At 41.5% G+C, this 20,954-nt stretch overlaps 1 protein-coding gene across 4 annotated transcripts; it reads left to right on the forward strand.

Annotated features, from left to right (window-relative positions):
• Nucleotides 1-1,552: 1,552 nt before the first annotated feature.
• Nucleotides 1,553-20,679, forward strand: LOC124017097 (kinesin-like protein KIF11). 4 transcript variants are annotated; one of them, XM_046332491.1, is made up of 23 exons: nt 1,553-1,714; nt 1,929-2,039; nt 3,577-3,709; nt 3,800-3,897; nt 7,546-7,624; nt 7,715-7,900; nt 8,054-8,178; nt 8,275-8,365; nt 8,512-8,754; nt 8,857-8,952; nt 9,071-9,159; nt 9,284-9,371; nt 9,482-9,670; nt 9,827-10,034; nt 10,126-10,298; nt 10,406-10,531; nt 10,629-10,856; nt 11,020-11,159; nt 12,394-12,667; nt 18,264-18,486; nt 18,586-18,743; nt 20,197-20,307; nt 20,405-20,679. In XM_046332491.1, the coding sequence occupies exons 2-23, from the start codon at nt 1,963-1,965 to the stop codon at nt 20,513-20,515; spliced, it is 3,246 nt and encodes a 1,081-aa protein (XP_046188447.1). In that variant the 5' UTR covers nt 1,553-1,714; nt 1,929-1,962; the 3' UTR covers nt 20,516-20,679. The 4 variants fall into 4 exon arrangements, with proteins under 4 accessions (XP_046188447.1, XP_046188449.1, XP_046188448.1 ...); XM_046332493.1 differs by having other exon boundaries at nt 1,554-1,714; nt 10,629-10,787; XM_046332492.1 differs by having other exon boundaries at nt 1,555-1,714; nt 1,942-2,039.
• Nucleotides 20,680-20,954: the final 275 nt, after the last annotated feature.

The raw sequence follows: 20,954 nt of genomic DNA on the forward strand, positions 1-20,954 counted from the left end.
ACTACACTAATCAAGTTGTTCCGTTGAGTGTAATAGTTTCTACAGTGTTGCTATTCGGGGGCTAGCTGGCTAGCTAGCAGTGTTGATTACGTTACGTTAAAAGAACGACAACAATTATCTTTGATACACAGACGGCTATGTAGCTAGCTATGTAGCTAGCTACGATCAAACAAATCAAACCGTTGTGCTGTAATGAAATGAAATGAAAAATGTGATACTACCTGTGGAGCGAAGCGGAATGCGACCGGGTTGTTGAGTGCGGAAGTTCTATTCAGTAGACGTTGGCTAGCTGTTGGCTAGCTAGCAGTGTCTCCTACGTTAAGGACGACAAATAGCTGGCTAGCTAACCTCAGTAAATTAAGATAATCACTCTAAGACTACACGCTCTAAACTACACAATTATCTTGGATACGAAGACAGCAAAGACAACTATGTAGCTAGCTAACACTACACTAATCAAGTCGTTCAGTTGAGTGTAATAGTTTCTACAGTGCTGCAATTCGGTAGACGGTGGACGTATGCTAGCTGGCTAGCTGCTGGGCAGATAGCAGTGTAGACTACGTTAGGACGACGAAATACAAGTTGCAATAGAAGTACTGTTTCACTATGTTGTCCTCTTTCTTTTCCTTTTTCTTCTGTCCTTCTTTTGTCCTTATTTTGTCTTCCTTTCTTCTGTTAACTAGATATTTTTTGTTGTTATTCTTTGTAAGCTAGCTAGCTTCTTCCAGGAGAGTCCCTAGCAACTGCTTAGCAACAAGTAAACAATTCTGCTAGCAATTCAGCTAGCTAAGATAACTGTACAATTTTATGAAAAATAGTTAATTTTTCAAAAGCCTGTCTTTTTGGTTTGTTCCTTGTTTTGTCTTCTATTGAGTCTTGCAGTTTTCTCTTGATTTTTTTTTTTTTTTTTACTACAACGATATTTTGCGTATTACACAGCAACGAGTTTTACAGCAGACGACTTGATATTCACAATCACTTGCTATCTAGAGGGGAAAACCTAGTTACAATGTAACAATAAAAATATACACTTTCCACTAAGCACTACATTATATGATGTAAATACAAACATGAATTGTGTTATCAGCTAGTAATTTTGTACTCGTGGAATTTAAGAGGACAGCAGCTAGAGGTCCGTGTATGGAGATTGTGAGAACTGTCCTTTTTCTGTTCTACTTGATCATTATTGCACCCTCCTGGTGTCCCAACTCTACCAGTCCGTGATGAGAAGAATGGAAATATTTATCTTTTCATATACTAACTGGCCACCAGACTACATAAACTATATCAATTGAACTGTAGTAATGGAATAGCAATAACTATAACGTTAGAAATAGGAATATGGCATGAAAGTGGCCTGCACAGAGCCCTCACCTCTATCCCATATTAATGCCCATGATTTTGCAATAAGCTGTTAGCAGATGTCCACATACTTTTGGTCATGCAGTGTATTTTAGCGTGTGTCCCAATTTAAAGCTTATAGTTCCCGTGATGCGTCACTCCTCCATTTTTCATGTGACCACAGACTGCCAATAAAATCGCGTTTGAGACATTCCGATTTAGCGATTGGCTGAACTCGGATGAAACTATTTAATTTTGAAATACTACACAGTCCGCACGAAAGAACGCCAGCAATCAAACAATTTGTTTTTGTTAAAATTAGCTAGCCATCTACAAGATAACTGTTCGAGAGAAATCCGAGAGCAAAGATTTGGTAATGACAAATTTGGATTGGTTGCCTATGTAACATAGCTAGCTAACTAAGCAAGATAACGTTAGCAAATATATTGAAGTAATAATTGCTAGTTAGTAACAGTAGATAGCTACCGTTAACTAGCGAACTGCTTAGTTAGAATAACAGTAACGTTATGTTAGCTAACTAATACATTTGCGTTTTTCAATTGAAAAACGGTAACGTTATTTGTTAGTTGCCGTTGGCAGGATTTTGAGTGTTCTGCAAACATGGCTTCGAACAACTTGTTCAATGTTGCCAAAAAGGATGAGAAGGGGAGAAATATTCAAGTCGTTGTGAGATGCAGGTAAGCTAAACGTGACTTGTATGAAACCAGTTGGGGACTTCAATACTAACATTTGGACATGGTGTCACAGCAACACTTGCCAGATGCAGTGCATTTGGAAAGTATTCACACCTCTTGCGCGTTATTCTAAAATTGCTTAAATAAAAACATTATCATTCTACACACTACCCCATAATGACAATGCAAAAACATGGTTTTAGACATTTTTTCCAAATGTATTAAAAAACACCTTATTTACGGAAGTATTTAGACCCTTCATGAGACTCGAAATTGAGCTCGGGTGCATACTGTTTCCATTGATCATCCTTGAGATTGTTCTACAACTGGATTTGAGTCCACCTGTTGTAAATTGATTGGACATGATTTGGAAAGGCTCACACCAGTCTGTAAGGTGCCACCGTTGACAGAGGAAAAACCAAGCTATGAGGTCAAATTAATTGTCCGTAGAGCTCCGAGACAGGATTGTCGAGGCACTTTCAATGTCTGCAGCATTGAAGGTCCCTGAGAAGTGGCAGCCATGATTCTTAATTGGAAGATGTTTGGAACCACCAAGAACTCATCCTAGAGCTGGCTGCAACGGCCAAACTGCGTAATCGGAGGATAACAGCCTTTGTTAGCGTGACCATCTGGTTTTGGTCACCTTTTCTGACCACAGACCGTTTGTCTGTGGAGATGGAAGAACCTTCCAGAAGGACAACAATCTCAGCAGCACTCCACCAATCAGGCCTTTATGGTAGAGTGGCCAGATGGAAACCACTTCTCATTAAAAGGCACATGACAGCCCGCTTGGAGTTTGCCAAAAGGAACCTAAAGGACTCTCAGACCATGAGAAACCAGATTCTCTGGTTTGATGAAACCAAGATTGAACTCTTTGGGCTGAATGCCAAGTGTCATGTCTGGAGGAAACCTGGCACCATCCCTACGGTGAAAAAATTATGATGCCACCACCATATGTGGGGATGTTTTTCAGCGGCAGGGAGACTAGTCAGGATTGAGGGAAAGATGAATGGAGCAAAGTACAGAGATCGTTGATAACTTGCTCCAGTTCTCTCCGGACCTCAGGCTGGGTTTAAGATTCATCTTCCAACAGGACAACCCTAAGCACAGAGCCAAGACAACTCAGGTTTGGCTTCAGGACAAGTCTCAATGTCCTTGAGTGGCCCAGCCAGAGCCGGACCTGAAGCCTATCTATCGAACACCTCTGGAGAGGCCTGAAAATAGCTGTGCAGCGACGCTCCCCATCCAACCTGACTGAGCTAGAGAGAATCTGCAGAGAAGATTGGGAGAAATATCTGTATTTGGGTAGTTTCTCCCAATCTTCTCTGCAGATTCTCTCTAGCTCGGTCAGTTGGATGGGGAGTTGTCCTGCGAAAATGTCAACATTTTTGCTTTGTCATTATTGGGTGTTTGTTTTTAGGGGGGGGGGACTGTAACGTAATAAAATGTGGGAAAAGTCCTGGGGTCTGAATACTTTAAGAATGCACTGTATCTAGGCTTAACTAATGTCTCGTTAACTTCTCTGCCCTTGCCTTTTCAGACCCTTCAACAACGCGGAACGCAAGTCTGCCTCCCATGGAGTTATTGATACGGTTGAAAACAGAAAAGAGATCAATGTGCGAACGGGAGGGATTGGCGACAAGGCGGCTAGGAAAATGTACACTTTTGATATGGTAACTAATGTTGTCTAAAATGGACTAACACCAATATCTACTTGGGTTGGAAGGCCATCTGTAAGGTTGCACATGTTATCAAACCCTCAGGTTTTTGGTCCAGCTGCAAAGCAAATTGACGTCTACAAGAGTGTTGTCTGTCCCATTTTGGATGAAGTGATAAGTGGATACAACTGTACAGTTTTTGCGTAAGTACTATGTAATAACTGACATCAAAATCATCTTTATTTGCCAAGTACATTTACTCATACTCTGAATTTGACTTGCTAATATGGTGCTGTAAGCCATGGGGCTGGGAATTGCCAGGGACCTCATGATACTGTCTGTTGTCTAACAACAAGTAACTCTTTATCCACACTATAGCAGAGGGTGTTCTTTAATGGAAGCCTCCAACGTAATCCATGTAGAATCAGGAATTCCCCAGGGCAGCTGTCCAGGCTCTTTTACTTTTTTATTTCTTGACTAATGACATGCCACTGGCTTTCAGTAAAGCCAGTGTGTCTATGTATGCGGATGACTCAAAACTGTGCACGTCAGCTACTACAGCAAGTGAAATTACTTCAACACTTATCAAAGAGCTGCAGTTTGTTTCAGAATGGTCGGAAATAAGTTAGTCTTAAATCTTTCAAACTAAAAGCATTGTGTTAGGTACATATCATTCACTAAACCTCAAGCGAATCTTGTAATGAGTATGGAAATTGAGCAATTTGAGATGACTAAACTGCTTTGAGTAAACATGGATTGTGACCTGTCATGGTCATAACATGTAACAGTAGCTAAGATGGCGAGAAGTCTGTTTTTATAATAAAGCGCTGCTCTGCATCAACACTCAAGGCAGGTCCCACAGGCCATAGTTTTGTCTCACCTTGACTACTGTCCAGTCGTTTGTGATCAGGTGCCACAAATTACAATTGGCTCGGAACAAGGCAGTACCACAGAGCCATGGCTACATGGAACCCTTCCCCAGATCTGTGCCTCGACACAATCCTGTCTCTGAGCTCTATGGACAATTCCTTTGACCTCGTGGCTTGGTTTTTGCTTTGACATGCACTGTCAACTGTGGGGCTATTCTGCCCTTGAGTTGCGTTCCCATGCAAAACTAGACAGATAGCTAACAACTAAGTCTTCAATAAAACTCCCAAGGCGTGACTTTTCTTGAATTAATATATTGAAAACGTTTATGTTGTGAAACTGCAAAATACAGAAAAGAATATACTTTAGAGTTCAATTCACACCGACATTCTGTAGCTGTACATTAAATATTTGAAGTTGCATAAATACAAAGCACGCGCTAAGGTACCATGCATCTGGCATGATGCCAAACCATATAGCTAATTGTTAACCATATGGTAATTGCTCCTTTCATTACTCTAATAATGTATAACCATCTATGTAGAATAACAAAGCATATTACACTAGAAACAGTAACAAAACTACAGTATCGTATATTTTACAATTCATTTGCATGACGCATGAGCAAAGTAATACAGCTAACGACATACACAAAAGGCATTGCAATTTGTGAGTAAATGCAACCAACATTGATATGTAAGAAACTCTATCAATAACAAGATTATCATCATTAGCTAAATGCTTGAATCGAACTTACAAACAAATATTTTTCCAAGGCTGAAGCGTGACAAGAAAGAACTACATTGAAAGACCTGCACCGTAGTGGTGGTTGTAGCTGCTTCTATGCGTGCAAAACAAATTCTGAACTTCCCGTTTGCATTGACTTTCTAAGTACCAGAAAGCGCCACTAGGGGGCAAATAACACCATTGAACACAATGAAAATCCAATTTAACCATTGTAATAAAATAATCTGTTACCTTCTAACAGGATGGCAGCACAGGGGCCTTTATATAGACAGGTGTGTGCCTTTTCAAATCATGTCTAATTGAATTTATCACAGGTGGACTCCCAAGTTGTAGAAGGATGATCAATGGAAACGGGGTCTGAATACTTACAGTTGAATTCAAAAGTTTATATACACCTAAGCCGAATACATTTAAACTCAGTTTTTCACAATGACATTTAATCCTAGTAAAAATTCCCTGACTTGGGTCAGTTAGGATCACCACTTTATTTTAATAATGTGAAATGTCAGAATGATAGTGGAGAATTTCAGCTTTTATTTCTTTCATCACATTCCCAGTGGGTCAGAAGTTTACATACACTCAATTAGTATTTGGTAGCTTTGCCTTTTTAATTGTTTAACTTGGGTCAAACTGTTCGGGTAGCCTTCCACAAGCTTCCCACAATAAGTTGGGGGAATTTTGGCCCATTCCTCCTGACAGAGCTGGTGTAACTGAGTCAGGTTTGTAGGCCTCCTTCCTCGCACATGGTTTTTCAGTTCTGCCCACAAATCTTCTATAGGATTGAGGTTGTGGCTTTATGGTGGTCTCTCCAATACCTTGACTTTGTTGTCCGTAAGCCATTTTGCCACAACTTTGGAAGTATGCTTGGGGTCATTGTCCATTTGGAAGACCCATTTGCGACCAAGCTGATGTCTTGAGATGTTGCTTCAATATAGCCACATAATTTTCCTGCCTTTATGATGCTATCTATTTTGTGAAGTACACCAGTCCCTCCTGCAGCAAAGCACCCCCACAACATGAGGCTGCCACCCCCGCGCTTCAATTGGGATTGTGTTCTTCGGCTTGCAATCCTCCCCCTTTTTCCTCCAAACATAACAATGGTCATTATGGCCAAACGGTTCTATTTTTTTGTTTCATCAGACCAGAGGACATTTCTCCGAAAAGGTCCATCTTTGTCCCCATGTGCAGTTGCAAACCTTAGTCTGTTTTTTTATGGTGGTTTTGGAGCAGTGGCTTCTTCCTTGCTGAGCGGCGTTTCAGGTTATGTCGTTATTGGACTCATTTTACTCTGGATATAGATACTTTTGTACCCGTTTCCTCAGCATCTTCACACGGTCCTTTGCTGCTGTTCTGGGGTTGATTTGCACTTTTCGCACCAAAGTCCTTTCATCTCTTGGAGACGGAACACCTCTCCTTCCTGAGTGGTATGAATGCTGCGTGGTCCCATGGTGTTTCTACTTGCGTACTATTGTTTGTACAGATGAACGTGGTAACTTCGGGTGTCTCCCAAGGATGAACCAGACTTGTGGAGTTCTACAACTTTTCTTCTGAGGGTTTGGCTGATTTCTTTAGATTCCCCCCCCTGATGAAAGCAGAGGCACGGAGTTTGACGGTAGGCCTTGAAATACAACCACAGGTACCTCTCCAATAGGCTAATTGACATCATTTGAGTCAGAGGTTTCTAAAGCCCTGACATTTTCTGGAATATTCCAAGCTGTTTAAAGGCACTGTCAGTTTAGTGTATGTAAACTTCTGACCCATTGAAATTGTGATACAGTGAAATAATCTGTATTTAAACAGTTGTTGAAAAAATAACTTGTCATGCACAAAGTAGATGTTCTAATTTCTGAGACTCATCTAAACTTGTTTTCTCATGGCTCTTGTCCCTCTGCAGCAAACATATGGTAGCAATATGTTTATATTTATTAAGGCTCTTCGCAGGGTCCAGCAACATTAAGGCAGTTAAAGTGCATTCGGAAAGTATACAGACACCTAGACTCCCCACATTTTGTTACATTACAGCCTTATTCTAAAATGTATATATTCCCCTTCACTAGCAAGCAATAGACAACATTTAGTGACATAGTACAGCGCAATCTACAAATTAACAAACAAAAACATGAGCAGCGACCAAACACCGAGTGCCCCCCCCCAAAAAAAGAAGCTGACATTGGCCACTGAAGACTTGTCTGTCTGTTTTTCTAAAATATTTTATTTAAATGGCTTTTGTTATGTAGATATGGCCAAACTGGAACAGGGAAGACCTTCACAATGGAAGGAGAAAGATCCCCGAATGAAGAATTTACATGGGAAGAGGTATAACATAATTGTGTCAGATTTGTCAGTTGACTGTTTAAGTTATTATCCTCTGTATGTGTACTGTGTGATTTGAATCTACTCTTTCAGGACCCTCTTGCTGGTATCATTCCCCGGACTCTTCATCAGATATTTGAGAAGCTGTCTGAGAATGGGACAGAGTTTTCTGTCAAGGTTTCCTTGCTGGAGATTTACAATGAAGAGCTGTTTGACCTGCTAAGTCCTTGTCCCGATGTCACTGAACGCCTTCAATTGTTTGATGATCCACGTAATAAGGTAGTACTCACTCTCACATTTATGTACGTTCCTAATTAGTTGAATTCCACAAGTGTCAACACGTCACTGCTGTTTCCATAGACAACCTGCTATTCCACCAATGGGGTGATGTTCTTAAACTAGTTATGTTTAAATGTACTTTCTGTCAATCAGAGGGGTGTCATCATCAAGGGCCTGGAGGAAATCACAGTACACAACAAAAATGAGGTTTACCAGATTCTGGAGCGTGGATCTGCCAAGAGAAAAACTGCCTCCACTCTTATAAATGCCTACTCCAGGTAAACCTGCATGTCTAACCAGCTAAACTTCTCATATAGCAAGGCGTTATAGTGTTTGAATAGTTTAATATTGATCTGCCCCTTTTTGTTTTTCAGCCGCTCTCACTCTGTATTCTCTGTCACGATTCATATGAAGGAAATCACCATTGAAGGAGAGGAACTGGTCAAGATTGGAAAACTGAATTTGGTACGGTTAACTGGTATTACCTACAAATATCATTGTCACATATCCTCTACCCGTGACTTACAAAGAAAGATCACACATTTGTCATGTATGTGCACCTGCTTGTGATACCCATCAGGAATTCTCGCCAACGTGACCTCCTCTTGTAGGTGGACCTTGCTGGCAGTGAGAACATCGGCCGATCGGGGGCTGTGGACAAGCGGGCGCGCGAGGCCGGCAACATCAACCAGTCTCTGCTGACACTGGGCAGGGTGATCACTGCACTGGTGGAGAAGAGGCCCCACGTGCCCTACAGGGAGTCCAAACTCACCCGTATCCTCCAGGACTCACTGGGAGGCCGTACCAAGACCTCCATCATCGCCACCGTTTCCCCAGCCTCAATCAACCTGGAGGTGTGTCTGGCTGTCTTATTGTCTCTTGGCATGTGTGTCTAGATTGATGTCTAGTTTTTAGCAATGCCTCAATACTAAATTTTTATTTCATGAAATCCCCAGGAAACTCTGAGCACGCTGGAATATGCCAACAGGGCCAAGAACATCATGAACAAGCCTGAGGTGAACCAGAAGTTGACAAAGAGAACTCTTATCAAGGTGAATATAAGAACTGAAACTCTAAATTGAAATTTGGAGAATTCTCTGTTTACTTTGTATTTTTTAAAGAATATCTTATTTGGTGAAATGTCTGGACTAAAATATTGTATTTTATCAGGAATACACAGAGGAAATTGAGCGTCTAAAACGGGATTTGGCTGCCACTCGCGACAAGAATGGAGTGTATTTGTCGTCTGAGAACTATGAGTAATTGCCCATTGTACAACACACATATTTTGTTCATGAACCAAACGTTTTTACTAATCTGTATTGGAATGTAATCACTTCAGAAGGAGAAAGTACAGGAGTTTAACATTTTATCACCCCACAGGAGCATGGCGGGCGTGATATCTTCCCAAGAGGAGCATATAACCGAATACACCGAGAAGATTGCATCAGTGGAGGAGGAGCTGAAGAGAGTAAGCATGTTTAAAAATGTCATTTACTTCCTGTTTTTGGATGAGCTGAACAATGGCTACTGGCTCCACATGACTAATCCAAAAATATTGTGATCGTCCCTCCTTCCCAGGTCTTTGAGCTGTTTGAGGATAGCAAGGATAAACTGGACCAGTGCCTCAATGATTTGGAGGATAAGAACCATAAGCTGGAGGAGACTCACAAGGACCTGCAGGAGACTAAGCAAAAGCTCACTGAGGAGGCGTTTATAGTGTCTGAGCTGGCCACCACTGAGGAGAAACTGTACACCACTGCAGACAAGGTTAGGGTGACGACATTACGGCCAGTACGAAAATGTATACACTCACTGCTGTAATTTGCTCTGGTTAACAGTTTAGTCTAAAAGACTAAAATGTTGTTTGAGCATGTACTGTATGACTGTCTGTTTTTAAGATTTAACCTTCTTTTTTTTCTCCAGTTGCTAACAACTGTTGATGTGAGCACCAAAGACGTATCTGACCTGCATGCTAAGCTAGAGAGGAAGAAGAAAGTTGAGGAGCACAACTCTGAAATCCAGATTAGTTTTACCGACCACATGGATGCTATGTTCAGCCAGATGCAGAACTCTGTGGAAGACCAGCGCAACAAGCACCAGAGCATGCTGGACTCCTACAAAACCTCAGTTGGTGAGCAGCTTGAAATGGACCGGTAGTTTAAAAGAGTGATATGAGCGCATCATAGGAATTAATATCTGATTTTAGTCTTTTGTGCCCTCAGAGGGTCTTCTTACAGTCAACGACAAAGCCTTCAAATGTGCCATGGCAACTGTTACCGCGGCCTTCTGCGGCATCAATAATCTGTTTACTGATGGCATGACCAAGTGTCAGGCTAAATTGATGGCGCAAGAGACTCTGTGTGCGGAGGCCAAAAACACTCTGCACCAGGTTTTGGTAAGGATAGAAATTAAGTCATGTCGGTTCTTGTTTTTTTCTGTTTTTGTATAAATCTGTATAAAGAGGTGTGATATTTCTTGATAAATATGATCCTGTTTTAACAGGAGGAGCACAAGTTGGAGCTTGAGGAGGTCCTGGAGGCCCAGATGTTGCCTGGTTTCAGTGCCATCATGGCCATGAATGACAGCCTGAAGAAGACACTGGGGAGCCACCATGCCCTGGCAGCTAAGGTAAGTGAAGCTGGCTGAAATAATGCATTGTATATACTCTAAATACTTTGCTTATGCATGTGTTAGACAATTTAATGAATGCTTTCTTTTTTCCCAGATGGCGTCCATGAAGGTGGAAATGACGTCGTTCTTCAGTGGCCATGCCCAGGACCTGGCTGCCCTGAGGGAGACTGCCTCAGCAGGTCTCGGCTCCCTAAAGACTGAGCACAACAACCTGAAGAAACAGATCAGCAGAGCAGACGAGGAGCATCAGACGGTACGGCCTGGGATCGATTTGGAGTGGTCTATCACCCTCTGCAATCATCTGAAAAAACAAGATGTCAAAGTAATACACTTTGATATGCACAATAGGGTTGCTCTGGCAATGTCTACTCTGCTTTTATACCGTTGGTCCAGTCTCTGTTAGACATCTGGATGTTGACAACAAAAAAAAACTTCTCACTATCAAGGCTTTTTGATCTGACCTTGGGACATCACCTCCCCTACAGGGCATGACCCAAGTGATCCAGTGTCTGCAGAACCAGCTCAACCTCCTGGCCATGGAGACCCAGAATAACTACGCCGGCCTGATGAGTGCCTCCGACGCCCTGCAGGTCCCTGTCCAGTCCCTTCAGCAGACCCTGCAAACGTAAGTGCAACTGGGCTGTCTTAACTGGGCCATTGGCCTAATGTGACGTGATATACCTGTTCATGACGTAGGGCTGTCCCGACTAAATGTATATATTCTTGTGGTTGACCAAAAGTCATCTATTGTAATTCTCAATGGATGTAAAAACAGCTGCCGTTTGAGGTGAAAACAACATTACTTTGAGAAGCTCCACAGGTCATTAGTGATGGTGCGTCAAGCCAATCAGAAATACTATCATATCCCCAAATAAACACTTTTTGGGACTACATTTTCACGGTAGCTTGTAGGCCTACTTCAATGTGTGCGTGTCCTTAATCAACATCGACCTCAGAGCTCCAAACAAAAGACTACTAAATTGACAATTTGTAAAATGGAATTAAATAAACCAAAACTGTAGCATAGGTTGTGCACTCAGCGAACAATGTGTCTGTGATATATGGCTACGGGCTTGTGTCCAGGCACTCCACGTTGCGCATATGAACAGCCCTTAGCCGTGGTATATTGGCCATATACCACACCTCCTCAGGCCTTATTGCTTAAATATACTACTGGTGATATATGTAATGGGGTATTGATATATGCAAACAATTCACACAATGAAGTTATGAATGTGCACAAATCTGCGGGAGAGTGCGCATTCTGGAGAGGGAAGTGCATTGTGCGTGCTCAATCTGACGTCTGCATTGGCCATGTAGCATTTACAGTGATATAGTCTCATCAGATGTCAGGGCATTCATACTTCTTGTGCTTAACCGCGCAATGCACAGCTGTTCTCAAAGAAGTGAGTTTGTTTATACAGGATGTACCGCCCCCACCTACCGTCAACCAATGTCATGGCAATGCGGAGCTGTACAGATCCCTTCTCATTGTTACAACATTTGGTACGTGCATGGCGATGCAGTACAGAGCTTGATTTCGCCTCTGCCTCTGGAGGCTCCGCAATTGTGTCAATCTCTCCATATGGAGCCTCAAACCACATTTTCAAATCAAACATAAATTGGCTTTTAGTCTTGGCCTCCAATGGATTAGTTCACGGAGTTGGGTGTGTGTTTTAGTGAAGCAGTAACACACAATCTTGGTCGACCAACAGCCTAACGACCAAACAATCGACCAGTTGACTACTTGGAGTCAGCCCTACCATGTCGTTGACTTTGTCCATTGAATCGGCATATTACTCTTTTCACTTGATGTTTGCCAGTGCATAGCCTCTAATTCATTTGATTCTGTCTTCCAGGAGATGTAGTGCAGCTGAGAACCAGACCGCAGCCCAAAAGGAGCGTCTAGCGTCCTCCACCGCCAGCCTTATCTCGGAGGTCCAGCAGACTGCCCAGGAGGCTCAGCATACGGTGGAGGAGTGCTCCGTCTACTGCAGCCACCTGCACAGCTCTCTGACCCAGCTGTGTGAGAGGAGTCTGCAATGGTGTGCCTCTACCAAGGACTGCACTGACTCCCATGCTCAGCTCACCCTGATGAGGGAGAACACCGCCTCTGCTCAGACCCTGCTACAGGTAAACTATACACTCAAGACAGAATATTGTGCAGTTTTACCTCAAACAGGGACTTGTTCATTTCATAAAGTACCACCATGTATTTTTGCTATTTAGCCAATTTTTCTTGGCCTAGAAGTTTCAGTTGTAAGAAATGATAAGAATACAAACAAAAGTAAATAGCTTAGTAGAATAGAATAAGCTCTTTAGTATAATACAGGAAGGCATAATTTATAGTCCAATATTTTCATGTGTTTTGGGCAAGGCATGGATTGGGGGAGTGGGAGTGTTTTTATATTGTGCAGTATTTAGCGATCATTAGTAATGTGTGTGTCATGAATGTACTGTATGTGTGCTCTAAGGTTTGTAGAGTCTGCAGTCCAGTTCAAGTGTTCAGCAGTCTGATGGCATGTTGGATACCAACCGTATCAGACCTCATTAGGGCTGACCCCATTTAGTTGACTGATCGATAGGCTGTTGGTCGAGCAATCGCAAATAGTTTTTTTCATGGTGCACTAGCTGTCTGATTCACCCCTGTTTCGGTCGACAAAACAATTGTGGAGGCCACGGATGGCACAGTCTTCACTCATGTGATACCTGAAATTGTATATGGTTATATTATGGGAAAATCATTATGCACCACTAATAAATATTTTGTAACATGCACATTCTCCTGTGTTTGATAGAGGTCGCTGTCCATGGTTCTGAAACAATCCTCAGTGTGCCATTGAATTGGCGCCTTTCCCTATGTTGCTATATGCATAATAGCAAAGTTAACCCGCGTATTGGTGTTGAGAACAATGTGGCGGAGGCAGCAGCGGAGTGAGGAAACAGTTCTTGCCTTTTTTTAATTGTCTAAGAAAATGTAGGAGATTGAATTTTATATTAGTACCAGTCCGGAGTTTGGACACGTATTCATTAAAAGGGCTTTTCTTTATTTGTACTATTTTCTACATTGTAGAATAATAGTGAAGACATCAACTATGAAATAACACATGGAATCATGTCGTAACAAAAGTGTTAAACAAATCTAAATATATTTTAGATTCTTCAAAGTAGCCACCCTTTGCCTTGACAGCTTTGCGTACTCTTGTCATTCTCTCAACCAGCTCCACCTGGAATGCTTTTCCAACGGTCTTGAAGGAGTTCCCACATATGCTGAGAGCTTGTTGGCTGCTTTTCTTTCACTTTGCGGTCCAACTCATCCCAAACCATCTCAATTGGGTTGAGCTTGGTGATTGTGGAGGCCAGGTCATCTGAAGCAGCACTCCACTCTTTCTTGGTCAAATAGCCCTTACACATCCTGGAGGTGTGTTGGGTCATTGTCCTGTTGAAAAACCAAATGATAGTGCCACTAAGTGCAAACCAGATGGGATGTCGTATCGCTGCAGAATGCTGTTAGCTATCCTGCTCAAGTGTGACTTGAATTCTAAATAAATCACTGACCTTGTCACCAGCAATTTAACATCACCTCTTCCTCCATGCTTCACGGTGGGAACCATGCAAGCAAAGATCATCTGTTCACCTACTCTGCATCTCACAAAGTCAAAGCTGTTGGAACCAAAAATTTGGACTCAGACAAAAGGACAAATTTCCACGGGTCTAATGTCCATTGCTTGTGTTTCTTGCCCCAAGCAAGTCTCTTCTTTATGATTATTGTCCTTTTTTATTGTGGTTTCTTTGCAGCAATTTGACCATGAAGGCCTAATTCATGCAGTCTCCTCTGAACAGTTGATGTCTGTTACTTCAACTCTGAAGCATTTATTTGGGCTGCAATCTGAGGTGCAGTTAACTCTAATGAACTGATCCTCTGCAGCAGAGGTGACTCTGGGTCTTCCTTTCCTGTGGCGGTCCTCATGGGAGCCAGTTTCATCATAGCGCTTGGTTTTTGCGACTGCACTTGAAGAAACTTTCAAGTTACTTGAAATGTCCTGGATTGACTGACCTTCATGTCTTAAAGAAATGACGGACTGTTGTTTCTTTGCTTATTTGGGCTGTTCTTGCCATAATATGAACTTGTCTTTTTCCAAATAGGGCTATCTTCTGTATACCACCTCTACCTTGTCACAACTCAACTGATTGGCTCAAACGCATTAAGATAAGAAATAACACAAATTCACTTTTAACAAGGCACACCTGTTAATTTTACATTTAAGTCATTTAGCAGACGCTCTTATCCAGAGCGACTTACAATCGGCAGAACACTAGACAACAGAGGAGGTGGTTGAAGATGGGATCTGCTTTCTGTCTTCAATCGGCAGAACACACACTTTGTGACCAAGTCGGAGTTCTCCAGTCGAGAAATGGAGAAAGCCTTTCCACACTCTTCACACTGGAGGATATGATAGCCCATTCCCTGAGCCTTCCTGGTCTCAATAACGGCAGGGATCTCTTCAGAATGTTCTATATTCCACAACCTGACAGTGATGTCCTTGGAAGCTGAGGCCACCCATTTTTTGTCCGCACTGATTGCCACATCTGTCACCCAATCTGCATGTCCCTTCAACTCCAGGGTCTTGCAGAGGGTCTCCATGTTCCACACAGCCACTGTTCTGTCATAATATGGTCATAGGCATACGTTAATTGAAATGCATTCCAGGTGACTACCTCATGAAACTGGTTGAGAGGATGCAAAGGATGGCTACTTTGAAGAATCAGGTACTTTGATTTTATACATTTGGTTACTACATGATTCCGTATGTTTCTCAGATTTAATGTCTTCACTATTCTACAATATCGGAAAAAAGAAACCCTGGAATGAGTAGGTGTCTACTTTTGACCTGTACTGTGTGCATGTATACATGCATACAGTGCATTCGGAAAGTATTCAGACCCCTTTACTTTTTCCATATTTTGATACGTAACAGTCTTATTCTAAAATGTATTTAAATAGTTTTATTACTCATCAATCTACACAATACTCTAATGACAAAGCAAAAAAAAAAAAAATAATTATGTTTACATAAGTGTTCAGACCCTTTACTCACCACTTTGAAGCACCTTCGGCAGCGATTACAGCCTCATCTTCTTGGGTATGACACTACAAGCTTGGCACACCTGTATTTGGTGAGTTTATCCCATTCTTCTCTGTAGATCCTCTGAAGCTCTCAGGTTGGATGGGGAGTGTTTCTTCACAGCTATTTTCAGGTCTCTCCGGAGATGTTCATGTCTGGTCTCTGGCTGGGCCACTCAAGGACATTCAGAGAACTCCTGTGTTCTTGGCTATGTGTCTAGGGTCATTGTCCTGTTGGAAAATGAAACTTAGCCCCAGTTTGTGCTCCTGAGCGCTCTGGAGCAGGTTTTCATCAACTATCTCTCTGTACTTTGTTCCCTCGATTCTGACTAGTCTCTCAGACCCTGCAGCTGAAAAACATCCACAGGATGATGCTGCCACCACCATGCTTCACTGTATAGATGGTGCCAAATTCCAAGCGGGCTGTCGTGTGCCTTTTACTGAGGAGTGGCTTCTGTCTGGTCACTACCATAAAGGACTGATTGGTGGAGTGCTGCAGAGATGGTTGTCCTTCTGGAAGTTTCTCCCATTTCCACAGAGGACCTATAGAGCTCTGTCAGTGACCATTGGTTTCTTGGTCACCTCTCTGACCAAGGCTTTTCTCCCCGATTGCTCAGTTTGGCTGTGCGGCCAGCTCTAGGAAGAACTAATTCCATTTAAGAATGGAGACCACTGTTCTTGGACCTTCAGTGCTGCAGAAATATGTTGGTACCCTTCCCCAGATCTGTGCCTCGACAATCCTGTCTTGGAGCTCTACGGACAACTCCTTGGACCTCATTGCTTGGTTTTTGCTCTGGTATGCACTGTCAACTGTGGAACCTTTTTATATAGACCTGTGTGTGTGCCTTTCCAAATTATGGCCAATCAATTGCATTTACCACAGGGGGAGTCCAAGTTGTAGAAACATCTCAAGGATCAATGAAACGGGATTTACCTTGGCTCAATTTCGAGTCTCATCGCAAAGGGTCTGAATACTTATGTAAAGGTATTTTTTTATATATTTTTTTTTATTCTTTTTCATTTTTAATACATTTACTCAAATTTCTAAACTGGTTTTTGCTTTGTCATTATGGGGTATTGTGTGTAGATTGCTGAGGATTCTTAAAAAAAATTTTTATTTTAGAATAAGGCTAACAATGTGGGAAAAGTCAAGGGGCCCGAACTTTCCAAAGGCACTGTATGTACACAGCATACGAGTCATTCATGCTTTGAAATGCAATCAAACCTTTTTAGTTTTAAAACGGAATAAGAAAGGGAGCTTTGAATAATTTTCCTACGTGATAAATAAACTGCAAATCACAAATGCATGCAACTGTTTTTCTCTTTACTGTTTTTAAAGGCTTCATATTTTTTCCTTAACACTCTGGTGCACTTATTTAGTGTGTGCACTTTTCCAAATGCTAAGAAAATAATATTGTATTCTAATCGCACCTGTTTGGCGCACAATACTCACGCAACGCTTGCTCCTATACCCTTTTTATCTCCAGTAGATGTCTTCCACAGAGCTGACTTTCCCTCCTGAGCAACTAGTAAACATTCGCCCGTTACGAGTAATTTTATCTAAGAGTGCACTTAAAGCATCAGACCAGCTCTGCGTGTAGGGTGTCTATATATTGAAAAGTACACCTTTTTTTCAGATTGGAAGAACAAACGGATGATTCTCGGTCGACCGACATTTGAGCGCATCAGAGTAGGATTCTATTATATTCCTTTACACAGACCAGTGCGGCATAACCAATGACAACTGCAGTAGGCCTATGTGCAAATAGACAATTGCCATATATGGATTTGTGCCATTCACTTTGAACTGGACTGTTTTACAGCACTAGCGGTTGTGATTTATGCAGCTCACGCTTTGATCTCAAAACAATTGCATGTAGCGACTTATTATTTGCTAGTTAGTGAATTATTAACCCAATTATAGCAAATTTGTGCTTCCTACAAAACGTGTACATTTTTCTAGCTATCTTTGAAAAGTGTGCCAAGTAAAGAGCTTTTCTTTGTCTTAAGGGGAAGTGTTTTATTTGAGACGAGTCTGAATAAGCTAAGTAGCCAATAGGCACAGAGTAGCATAACTTTTCTGATTCTCTTTAATAATGATACGGGAATAACTATGCCTTTTTTTATTTTGGTTTCTTGTATCAAACAATGTTCAGTCACCATCTTGTCTGAAGGAAAAGTTTCATGGAATGTAGGCCTACATTAAACACTATACATTGGCTGCTACTGTAGGCTGCATGATATAACCAATTTCCTTGTTAATTTTACATGATGCGTTTTCAAAAAATATATATTTTATGGTAAGCCACTCTGGTAGGTGTACATGTATGATCAAACAGTCACAGTAGGCTATTTGGCCACTGAAACAGTAAATTAAAGTGGGTACAGCCTCTGTTCACAGTAAACACGTGCTGGAAGTTGCACAAGGTTCAAGTTTGCGCTCAGCAGACCTGGAATTCGCTCCGTGCTGGAAAATATTAGTCTTGTACTACACTGTTCAGTTTTACAAAAATGGTTAGCTTCGAAATCCCTGAGCAGCTCATTGCATGTCGGTATTCATCATAACTGAAATCCTGACCGGTGTTTCTCTGTGGTGTGAATCAGAGGGTGGAGCAGAGCTGTGAGGAGAGGGTCCAGGAGGTGAGTGGTCAACTGACGCAGCAGCAAGGGCTTCTGGAGGAGGGTCTGAGCGCCTTGAAGGAGCAGACATCACTGGACCAGAACACTCTGGAACACCACTACATAGAACTCAAGGCCCACATGGAGGGTGGTGTGGTCAGTGTCCACAATTTCCTCAGCGAGCAGCTCAAAGAGGATGTCCCAACTGGTGAGCCTGCCGCGGATGTAATGCCATTTAAAATGTTAAATTGGCTTCTTTTTTTCTTCATGTATAGTCTGAGTCACTGACCTTGTTTTGTTCTGGCAGGTACAACTCCTCAGAGGAGGGAGTTTGTGTACCCATGTCTCCTGGCCAAGTCGAAGAGCAGAGCTGAACTGCTGGACAGCTTCCGCCACCAGCAGGAGGAGCTGCAGGCCACCCTGTTCCAGTGTGACACAGTAGAGGAGGAGAAGCAGGTTGATCAGGTACACATTAGATCCCAATTTTGCCTGGTTGGGTCATGTCGGTTTGGGGCAGTATGGCACATAACTCTCACGGTTACATTAAGGGAACTGTATACCAGAGGTTGACTGATTATGATTTTAACACAATACAGTTATTTTTTTAATATTTTTTTTTTAAATAAATTTGAGTACCCAAAAAAGGTCTGCCAATTTTGTATGCACGTGTAATAATGACAATTACAACAATACTGAATGAACAGTATTGTTTTAATTAATATAATACATAAATAAAATCAATCAATTTAGTCTCGAATAAACCTAAATTGAACATGTTTCATTATTTAATGCAAAAACAGTGTTGGAAAAGAAAGTAAAATTGCAATATGTGCCATGTAAAAAAAGCTAATGTTTAAGTTCCTTGCTCAGAACATGAGAACATACGAAAGCTGGTGGTTCCTTTTTAACATGAGTCTTCAATATTCCCAGGTAAGATGTTTTAGGTTGTAGTTATTATAGGACTTTCGCTCTATACCATCTGTATTTCATAGACCTTTGATTATTGGATGTTCTTATAGGCACTATAGTATTGCCAGTCTAATCTCGGGAGTTGATGGGCTTGAAGTCAATAACTTCGCTATGCTTCAAGTATTGCAAAGAACTGCTGGCAAACGCAGGAAAGTGCTGTTTGAATGAATGCTTTACATGCCTGCTGCTGCCTACCACCTCTGAATGCTATATCAAATAATAGACTCAATTCTAATAAACACACATACGAGCCTTAGGTCATTAATATGGTCAAATCCGAAACTATAATTTCGAAAACAAAACTAATTATTTCAGTGAAATATGGATCCGTTCCCTATTTTATCGAATGTGTGGCAAACCTAAGTCTAAATATTGCTGTTACATTGCACAACCTTCAATGTTATGTCATAATTATTTAAAATTCTGGCCAATTAATTAGTCTTTGCTAGGAAGAAATGGTCTTCACACAGTTCAACAAGCCAGACAACCCAAACTGCTACATATACCCTGACTCTGCTTACACTGAACGCAAGAGAAGTGACACAATTACAGGCACCGGGTTGATTATATGCAACGCAGGACAAGCTAGTTAAACTGGTAATATATCATCAACCATGTGTAATTAACTAGTGATTATGTTAAGCTTGATTTAAAAATATAAAAAAATAAGAATTTTGCTGCCTGCACTCACGTAACAGGTGGTCAGCCTGCCACGCAGTCTCCTCGTGGATTGCAATATAATCGAGTCCAAAAATGCAGATTACGATTGTTTTGAACTTGAAATCGTCCTAATTAATCTGTCATTCCGATTAATTGGTCAGCCTCTACTGTATACATGGACTATGAATACTGACTGATCTAGACTATTCAGCATGTAATGGGCAATAATGACATTGGAAAGGGTGAAGTTCAGTGTACAGAATACATGTTATGACATCTGTTGCCATAGGACTCTCTGGAGGACGAGTTGAGCGGCTACAACGACAGCTATGTCACTGAGCCATCTTATATCGACGAAAACCTCATGTGCTATGAGAATGGACGAGTGCCATTCTTCAAGGTAAGATTACCACAGGGTTTCTTTGTTAATGTACTGTCATCTCTTGCTCCTAGCCCCAGCTATGGCTTTGTTTGAATGTAATGTTTTCTCCTTTCAGCAAAAGGCATGCAAGAAGGAAAACAAATTCCTCAATCGTTCCAAGATGGCAGAAAATGACACTCACGATACCCCACTCAGGTCCAAATTACCACTCGGGTGTCAGAACTAGTAGAATGTGACTTTCCTTTTACCTGTTTTTAATATTTTCTTATTCTGTTCTGTTGGTAATGTTTTATTTTCCTATTATGCAGTCTTAAAAGGATTGACTGACATGAATGAGCTAGAACATTTAACTAATGTTCATTTGTCTGTATTAAACATATTTTTAAAGATGTCAGCGTCCTCTGAAATATACACGACTTTCTTACTTTCACTTAGTTAACTGCACCACAAGCCCATAATTGGAAGAATAAATGTAGCAGTTCTATAATTAAGCAATATGGCCCGAGGAGGTGTGGTATATGGCCAATATACCAAGGCTAAGGACTGTTCATATGTATGACGCAACAGTGCCTGGACACCCCTTAGCCGTGGTATATTGGCATTATACCACAAACCCCTAAGGTGCCTTATTGCTATTATAAACTGGTTACCAATGTAATTAAGGC

This window comes from Oncorhynchus gorbuscha, unplaced genomic scaffold (assembly GCF_021184085.1).
Source record: "Oncorhynchus gorbuscha isolate QuinsamMale2020 ecotype Even-year unplaced genomic scaffold, OgorEven_v1.0 Un_scaffold_15:::fragment_4:::debris, whole genome shotgun sequence".
Taxonomy (NCBI): domain Eukaryota; kingdom Metazoa; phylum Chordata; class Actinopteri; order Salmoniformes; family Salmonidae; genus Oncorhynchus; species Oncorhynchus gorbuscha.

Bases quoted from the DNA above. Each gene is read 5' to 3' on its own strand.
- LOC124017097 (XM_046332491.1), top strand. From the start codon at position 1,963: ATGGCTTCGAACAACTTGTTCAATGTTGCCAAAAAGGATGAGAAGGGG. The intron at 10,857-11,019 runs GTAATACACTTT...CCTCCCCTACAG, and splicing joins TGAAAAAACAAGATGTCAAA to GGCATGACCCAAGTGATCCA. The intron at 12,668-18,263 runs GTAAACTATACA...GGTGTGAATCAG, and splicing joins CTGCTCAGACCCTGCTACAG to AGGGTGGAGCAGAGCTGTGA.